Here is a 9,561-nt window from a genome sequence, read left to right on the forward strand (position 1 = left end):
TTTCTGCAATTATACTCCACTTATCCCACCCCTTGGTCCTGTGAGTTACCCGAATACAAAAACAAGGGTCTTGCCTCAAATCTCTTCTAATCCTAATCTGTCAACAAGTTCCATTCGTTCTGAATGGCTGCTGAGTTCAGACCATTTCTCCATTCAGCAGAAGTTCTTGTCCTTATTGATCTTATCTATTTCTTCCTGGAAGAAGGCAGTTCAGTGATGGTAACATTTTAGGTGGGATACTGGCCAACCACCTCCACTAAAGTCTAATGTCTGACTGTGGTATAAAAGTGATCTCAACACCGAAGCTCTGGAGACCACATACTAAGCTTAAGAAGCCTTAATTACAGACCTAGTGATGGACCGTTGTCCAAGGATGAGCCTACCTAAGCTTCAGAGGCTTGTCTCCAGGTAGGCTACAAGGTAATGAATTTTTTGGCCATAACAACTCTCAAAAGTCATCAACTATGTTATAGGATGTACTAAGGGGCTGCAATCTATGTCAGTGGAGGGAGCAACTACACTGATGAAGTATGGCTTTGAAGTGTTGAGGGAAGTATGGACTAGCTGAGTTGTGTACCAAAAAGGGTAGTCAGCATGAGGAATGGGTCTAAAATCATGCCATTATTAAGATCAGTTGAAAGAACTGGGAATGGGTAGGCTGGATGGAGGGATAGGAAATGGAATGGAGAACATTATCTGAAGGGTCAATATGCTTGTTCTTGGTTCTAGAAGTAATGGGTGAAAACCACACAGAAGTTGATTTCAGTTTAATATATATTATAAAAGCAAAACCCAAACTATTTATAATCAGCTGGTGGAATGGGCTGCTTCAGGAGGGAGTGAACTCCCAGCACTGGACATCTTCAGACAGCACAGATGAGGACATTGTGGAGATTCCTGTAGGGGTCATTCCTGCTTCAATAACGCATACCTACAACCAGTAGACCACTGAGGTCTCTTCCAATTCTGAGACACAATGGGCTAAGCCTTCCCAGAGAAGCACAAACTCAGAAATAGCTTCCAGGGAAGACCATGTTCCTTCTTTCTAGGTTCCCTGAGCGTTACCCACCTGTTCTCAAGGTCTTCTCTGATTCACGTAGGGATGGAGTGCTGGGGTGAGCAATAGGAAGGCCTGTGCCAGAAGCCCCATCCACATAGGGGATGGTATGACCACTAGGGTAGAGAGATGTTTCTGGGTTTGGAAGTGCTTAGGAAGACCGAAGTGGCTGACGACATTGGGGTAGAGTCATTTTAAAATGAGCAGATTATTTTTAAAAAGCTGAGAAATCTTCCATGTAAAATTTCCAGAGTTCATTCTCCTATCAGCAGAGGTATCTTCACCTTCTTCCAGAGGGACCATGTCTGGGAAAGCTGTTCCCATCTTCCTTCGCTTTATTTTCTTGCCAAAGAGAGTAATATTGGGACCATAGAGGACAGAACAAAGATGGCTAGCCCTAAATACATAGCAGAGAACAGAGCATGTCATTTGCCTTAGATAGACTACATGCCCAGGAAATAAAAGAACTGCCAGAAAAGAATGCTGAGATGCCATCAGAGATCTTTGGAAGATTGTAGAGAAAGGGAAAGGGTAGCTAGGCAGTGCAGTGGATGGAGTGCTGTGCCTGGATTCCGGAAAATGTATCTTCCTGAATTCAAATCCAGCCTCAGATGCTTACAAGCTGAGTGACCCTGAGCAAGTCACTTAACACCATTTGCCTCAGTTTCCTCATCTGTAAAGTGAGCTGGAGAAGGAAATGGCAAATTGTTCCAATATTTTTTTGCCAAGAAAACCTCAAATGGGGTTGAAGAGTTGGACACAAATGAAAAATGACTTCACAACAACAAAAAAAGGGAAAGGGAAATGTAAAAAACGACAAATGCTCAGGTTAAAAAAGAGAGAAATGAATAGAGCTGCATTCTATAGCCCAGTGAATCTGAATTCCTGGAAAAGCTCTAGAACATAACACTAAAGAGATGGAATGAGAGTGCTCCATGGAAAACAGATCATATCAAACCAATCTCATTTCTCTGTTTGACAGGGTTACTAAACTGGTGGACCAGGGGATTGGTAGCGATATAATTTACCTAGATTTTTGCTAAGCATTTGACAAAATCTCTCGTTTTATTCATGCAGAAAAGACAGGAGGATGTGGGTCAAATTAGGTGGAGTTGGAGTTGGCTGAAGGGGTGGAGCCCAGAAGCAGTTATTACTTGGAGCCAAGTCTTAGCTGGAGTGTCCCTTAATATTGTTATCAATGATTTAGATAAAGTTATAAATATAGGACACTTACCAAATCTGCAAATGACAAAAATCTAAGAGAGACAGCTAACGTGGCATGAATGAATCAGAATTCAAAACTGACAGGATAGAACACTGGTCTGAATCAATCTAATATAGATAAATGTAAATTCTTGTGATTGGGTTAAAAAAAATCGATTTTATAAATACAAGGTATGGCTTGAAGAAATTCATCTGAAAAATATCTATGGGTTTTGGTGGACTGCAATTCAGTATGTCAATAGGGTGGTTTGATGGCCAAAAAGGTGGTGTTATGTGAGGCTGAATTAAGAGAGGTGTAGCTTCTAGGACTAAGAAGCTGACGATCCTGTGGCTCTCTGCCTTCATCTGATTTTGTACCTCACATTTTAGGAAGGACTGTGATAAGCTGGAGAGTTACCAGAGGGTACTTGGATGGTGAAGGACCTTGATTAAGATAATACCACATGAGGAGGAGCAGATGAAGGAAATAGAGATGAGATGTTTAACCTGAAAAAGATACAGGGTGGACAGGCCACACCAGGCCAGGGGGACAGGCCTTAAAGAATTTGGAGGGCTATTACTTGGAACAAAGATTAGACTTACTCTGATTAGATTTGAGAGCAATGGATGGGGAAACAGAGAGGAATATTTAGACTTGATGTCAGGAAAAACTTCTAAACAATTAAAGCTCTCTCCAAAAAGGCAGAATTGACTTCTTCAGAAGGTAGCACATAGTCCTGCACTGGAAATATTCAAGCAAAGGCTCAATGACAACTTGTCAGGGATGTAGATGGAATTCTTCCTTAGCTATAGGATGGCCTAGGATGGAATCTAAGAGTCTGTGTATGCTCCCAGAAATTCCTTTGCTCAGCGAGGGCCACACTTAGAAAGAGGTTCCTTCTACATTTATTATAATCACTACAAATGAAGCCAGTCTATCCTTCAAAGGAAACTGCCAGTCTTCTCACTATACCCAAACTCACACAACTGGGCAACTTGAGGCTTCTCTCTTCATGAATGGCTGTCAACTTCTGCCTACCTAAAGGAAAGCCACTTGGTGGCGACTGCTCTTGGACAGAAGGAATGGGCTATACTTCCAGGCTGACCTCCTGTCCTGTGCAGAGGCAGGCAAATTGGGAATTATTAATAGATAATGATTACTGAATGCACTGACTATTCTGAGAAGCTGGGAGAGGAAAAGTAGCTATGACCCCTCTTGTCCTCTTCAAGTCCATCTCTGCATCACTCTGCATGCCAACAAAAATACGGCCTGGAGGAAGGTGGTATCAGCTACACTGGACCAGCCTCACAGAGGAGATGATAGGCAACTACACAGGTCACTGGGCCAAAGGTGAAAGATGAGGCTCAATCGAATGGGTTAACTGCTGGATTTAGACAACTAACTTCCAAGCCTTGATTTATTCAAAACCCTGAAGGGTACGCTTCCTTAATGTGCCCACCTGCTCTGCCTCCTCCAATCTGTGTCCCAGCACTGCCTCTCTGGAATACAGGTGTGCTTCCTCTGGCTCTCTGCTGCTGTCCAAGGGGAACACTGTGTTCTCTGCTATGATGGCAGGATCATCTTCTTCATGTTGACAGCAAGTGCATTCCAATTCCTGGCTCAGAGGCAGGACTCTGTCCTGGTCACTCAAACTTACAGTCTTGTCTTCCTGGGCTTGGCAGTCCTGGCTGACCTCACCCAGGTCAACCGGTAGACTCTCACAGCACAAATGATCCTCCTCTTCCTCGAGCCCCCCCATTCTTTCTGCTATCTCTTCGGCGGAGGCTTGGCTCAAGTCCGGGTAATCCACTAGGATCGTATCTGGTCTTCGCTTGACGCAGTCTGAAAGGTCATAGACTGGGTAGGTTTCTTCTGGGTAACCTACACAGAAAAAGAGAGAAAAAGTCTTCAAATACCCTTTTAAAGAAATAAAACACAGGGTTAAAAAAAGATTCAGAGAAGGCAGCCATCCTGAAAAATCCTTTCGAGAAGCTTACAGATGATCCGAATGGTTTTGAAGTTTCACTTGGGCAAATACTGAGCAATTTGGTTGACTGTCCAAATGCTCTCAGAAACACAAACCAATTCAGATAAAAAATACCTTCCTGAGCATGGAGAACTAGAAAATGGGTTTATAAATGACTCTGTACTCAGGGAAATATGCTTTGGCGTTTCTGTTTCAACACCTCCCTCCCCCAACACACACACACACACACACACACACACACACACACACACACACAGATTGCTTTCTTTTGCAGGACCGAAGAGGAAGATTAAACAAACAGCTAAAACCTTCCACTTGAAGAATTATACCAAATGCCAGCTGAAGAAGGCACAGCTAATGTTTACAGTTTATATTTGGAACCATTTTAAGAGCTTCCTGCCGGGAGAAAAAGACAACACTTTGTGAATCCTACTTAGCAATACAATTGAAATAGTTGGGGAGCGTCAGGTAGAGAGCAGGACGTGCTTGAGATCCTGGATGACAAGGGCCGTGCTTTCCAAAGACAGAATTCCCATTGTCGATTTCTTTGCCTTCACAAAATAGAACAAAAGAACAGAACAGACCCGGTAAATAAAATAAGGAATGCAGGAGGTGTGGTGCTGAATCCCAGCTCTGATAATGAGAAAAAAAACAAAAATGTTGCCAAATTAAGGAAAGTAATGAAATAAATCTATGTCAGCCAAGCCCCAGCCCGAGAGGCAGATGGGCCGGGCTACAGCTTGTGTGCCAGGGCTGGCAGCGGGCCTCATGCCTGCTGCACAATGTGAAAAGCTGGAGAATTCAAAATCCATTTGCACATTATTATAATTGGTAAACTCAACCTTAATGTAAAACATTTTCAGCCTGCACATCCTGAATAGGAGGCCTCTTTCTGGATTCCACTCGGGGCCTGGAGAGGCTTTTTCTTTGCTGATAGGTAACAGAGAATTAGGAGGAAGCTCCTTACCTTCCCAGTCCTCCATGTAAGGGGCTTCCTCAGCTTCTTTCTCAGGAGAGGGGCTGTCGAGGAGTTTTCCCTCCTTCATGACCCTGGTGATTTCTCGGAGTTGCTGCAATAACCGTTTTTCCTGGTCCGAAGTCACGTTCTGTGCCCTGGTCAAGGGGTCAGACACAACTCGGTTATCTGCTAAATCCCAAGGAGCAATGATTCTCCCACAGCCCATTATAGCGACCTGCCCCTGCCCTAGAACAATGGAGCTCAAAGGCAGGAGGGGATTTGGTTACTGGCCACAGCAATCACCTCCATTAGCAAAAGATGTCTTTCTCTCCACAAAAGAACTGAGAAGAGTTATTCCTACATGAGTTGCTAGCTCTAAGGCAGAAGCAAGCTAACAAATCCCCAAGAAGTATTCCTGATCTGTTCCAGAAGCACCCACAGGGCTGAAGCAGCCCTGGCTGACTTTCTCATTCAGCGAGTGGGTGGTGATGCCATGGGCAACTGGCCCCTCTTGAAAGTCTGGACAAGGCAGCTTTAGGGCCAGCTTCTTCAAATACCAGGTATCCTGCCAATGAATCGTTTATTTAAAAAGCATTTAAGCTACTAAGTCTTCCAGCCCAGGGCATCCCAAGTCAAGGAAACATTTGTGGATTTAAAAAGTGTTGCTCTCTGGTATGGCCACGGGAGGGAGACCTTTCATTTTATAATCATCTCCTGGATCCAGGCTGGTCCATGCTATTATTCATAGCTAAAACTGGAAGGGGCCTTTGAGACGATCAAATACAGCCCCTCTCATTTTGTCCTTGATGATACTGATGCCCACAGTGGGCAGATGTCTTCCCTAGGGCCCCTTGTTTAATAAGCAGTGGATCCATGATTCAAGCCCAGAATCCTGTGCTCTTCCTATGACATACAGGTCACTGTCTCTCTAACCTGCCATGGTCAGAGAACTAGCCATCTAAACCTTGCCAGCTCAGCATAGCCTGCAAGAATGGAAATGACATCAAGGCTCAGACACTGTCAGGATCTTTCACGACAAGGAAATAAAAGGAGGCAGTAGGATGTGGTGCTCAGGACTTCCTGGGGGGGAGGAAGTGGGCAGAAGGTCTGGATTCAAATCTTGCTTCTATCACTTGGTAGTTGTATCAGGTGGTTCAGTGGCTTGGAGTAAGGAAGATCTGAGTTCAAATGTGACCTCAGACACTTACTAGCTGTGTAACCTTGGCTCTCATTCTCTTTCTTCTTTCTTCCAAAGATCTCTCGGGAGATCTTGGGGGAGAGGCGCTATGTAAAATGCCAAGATTGACTCTCTAGGAAGTGAAGGGCTGCCACAGAGGATGCAGGGAATGTTATGGACTTGGAGATGAAGAAGCTAGAGTTACACACCAAGAGCATCAAGGCAGACCTCTAAAAGGTCAGGGGGGTAGAGGTAATGCTAGTCAACTCTTAACATTTTCTAGGTCATTTACCTTCAAAAGCAACGTTATGCTGCAACAAAAACTTTATTCTGAATGATCAATGCTAATGACATTAATGACAAAGTTTTCTGTCACTGATCTCATGTAAGGAAATGTTCCCTTTCTGAATCAGGTTAGATTCAAACGATCCATCAAAAGAAAACATAACAGGTCTAGCCTCTAGAAATGTGGCCAATGGCTTCTGAGGTCGTTCATTGCTCAGGGACTTGATCTTGCTTATGAAAACTCTTTGGGTTTCATGGTTCACACTCAGGTCAAAAGAACTTTGCAATTAAATAATCTAAAAATTTTTTTCCAGGACAGTCAGTCATACAATTCACCTAGTTTTGCTTATGGGTCAGATACTCAAATAATCCTTCCATTCACACAAACACTTATTAAATATCTGTCATGTGTGAGATACAAAGATAAGGGAAATGTAGATCTCCTTGACCTCAAGCTGCTTACAGACTAGTGAAGAAAAGGAAAAATTCCAGTGTAGCAATGACTCTGGACTTACTCTTACAGATCAAGGAAGGTTCACCTCTCCCCTCAGGATTCTGGGAGCCACCCCTGAAGGTTTAGGGGTGTCTGATGCTACTGACTCGAGCCTCCATTCTGGTGCTGTCTTCCCACTATTAACTACCAGCTATTAATGACTCAGTTTCACATACCCAGTGAACAGGATTGTTGTGGGGATCACATGAGACAACAGCTGTAAAATTCTTAGCACAGTGCTTGACATGGTAAGAGCTATATAAAGTTTAGCTATCGTTATTATTAACAACAATTAGCTTTTACAAATGGATGTTACTTTGATAATATCATGAAAACAGAGGGACCAACATTTCCTCACTTTACATATCTCTAACACCTGGAAGGTACAACTTCCCTTACCAGGGGTGGGGAACCTGTGGCCTTGAGGCCACATGTGGCTGAAAAACCTCACAGGACAAATCAAGTTTGGATTCAGATCTACAAAACAAGGGATTCCTATGGTCTCAGCTAGGACTAAGAAAAATCCCGTCATTCCATTCATTTACCAGGGCTCATTATGAACAAAGCCCTATGCTGGGTGTAAGGTGTGTGTGTGTGTGTGTGTGTGTGTGTACAAAGATAAATTAGGCATAAGTGATCCTTGTAACAAGTTTACTGGCTCACAGGGGTAGGGGAAGCTCTCAGCTTCATATGTAAGTACTTAATTCACTTTTGCTTTATGAGTGCATGAGAATCATTACCGCTTTCTGGGCTTCTGTGCTCCAAACTGCCAAATCCCCAAGGATTCCTGGACAGGTACTAAGGGAAGTATAAAACCATATTTACATTGAGGTTGCAGACATGTGTTCACTTATAGAGTGATTCATTTTAATCAGCAAGCAAGAGGAACTAGGAATCTTAAGCAAGGGGGCAAATTTGACCTCAAAAACCTGTAACTGGAATATGCCTCTGATTTGATCTATAACATTCAAAAGAACCAAGACAGACAAAAGAGCTGGATGGGGTGGCATTGGGTATCATGTGAAGAAGCCCAAGAATTAAAGCCCAAAATTTCTCCCATGGCGGAGAATGTTGGGTGAGGATCGGTTTAGGGAAGGAGAAAAACGATCTTATCACCAGTGTGACCGCTTCGACATTACTGTCCAAGGAAAAAGACTGGTAGTTGAAGAGACAGATCACAAACCTGGCACAGAAACGTGATCCATAAGTATGGGCAACTTCACTTATCCAGACGTCTGCTGTGGCTTTCTCACTCCAAAAGAACGGCTGCTAATAATCTCTTGACTTGTCTTGGAATTAAAATGCCAAGATTCAATGACTGGCTTGATGTGACGGGCAAAACCTAAGGACTCATAGCAACAGAGTATAGTTCTGATGAATCCTGCCAGCCCCCAGACCCTGCCTTGGTCTGGATACCAGGTTAGAATAGCTGAGTGGTCCAGATGCACAGAGAAGCACTCTCAGCTAACTCCCAAATCCAAGGAATAAGAAAACTCCTCTAGAGGAGATGGATGGCAGGAAGTAGTTCACCCCACAGCCCACAGCGTCGCCATCCTGTTATTTCTAATTACATGGTCATGTACAAGCTGTATGGTATGTTTTTAAAGGGCTTGGGATCAAAACTTGTTGGACAAAGAAAGACAGCCTGAACAGAAAAGAGGGCAGTGGGTAAAGTCAGCAACAGGACAGGGACATGGTAGATATTTCACTAGACTCAGTGGGTTCTACACATATCTATCATTCCTAAGGGTTATCAGTGATATGTGTGTGTGTGTGTGTGTGTGTGTGTGTGTGTGTGTGCATGTTAGGCAGGGAAGAGCAGGACAACTGGGGGTTAGGAGGGGATACAGACTTGGTACAGAAAAGGGTCAGAAGACTGGGTTTCAGGGTAGGCAAGGATGCAAGTTTGGCTCCTAAAAAGTATCTTGGTGGCTCTTCTTGCCACCAGCCCAGGCCCAGAAGCACATTACACAGGGACAGGGGCAGGTAAGCCTCTGAAGTTGTGCCAGCCTTTGTGACTTGATTGGAGGTATCTCAGGGGAAAGATCACTGTTCTGAAACCCTAATGAAATGTCTATAAAAGTAATCTCCTACTTTCTTTAAACATTTTTAAAAAATACAAACTTAATAAACATGAACTAAGATGATTACTTTCCTATACACAAACAGAAAGAAGGGATTAGAGATGAAACTGCAATGGCCTATTACGTAAAGCTTACTTTTCTTTTAAAGTACATAGTAAATTCATCATAGTGCTTTCAAAATCGTACTACTTGTCTGGATTTCTTTTGACTTTTCTTCTTTTATCTTCTCAGCATTTCAAAATGTTTCAACGACTTTCGTTCTTTCCTTCTCCTTCCTTCCTTCCTTCCTTCCTTCCTTCCTTCCTTCCTTCCTTCC

At 43.4% G+C, this 9,561-nt stretch overlaps 1 protein-coding gene across 1 annotated transcript in view; it reads right to left on the bottom strand.

Annotated features, from left to right (window-relative positions):
• Positions 1-752: 752 nt before the first annotated feature.
• Positions 753-9,561, bottom strand: part of RIC3 (RIC3 acetylcholine receptor chaperone) — a 35,250-nt gene continuing 26,441 nt past the window's right edge. The window contains exons 5-6 of the mRNA XM_069091163.1: positions 5,216-5,361; positions 753-4,142 (exon numbers count right to left, since the gene is read on the bottom strand). Of these exons, the coding sequence (XP_068947264.1) occupies positions 3,679-4,142; positions 5,216-5,361 (610 nt within the window). The 3' untranslated portion in view covers positions 753-3,678. The remainder of the gene's footprint in view (positions 4,143-5,215; positions 5,362-9,561) is intronic.

This window comes from Petaurus breviceps, unplaced genomic scaffold (genome assembly GCF_028583685.1).
Source record: "Petaurus breviceps papuanus isolate PSGF00001 unplaced genomic scaffold, PetGlider_PUasm1.0 188, whole genome shotgun sequence".
NCBI lineage: Eukaryota > Metazoa > Chordata > Mammalia > Diprotodontia > Petauridae > Petaurus > Petaurus breviceps.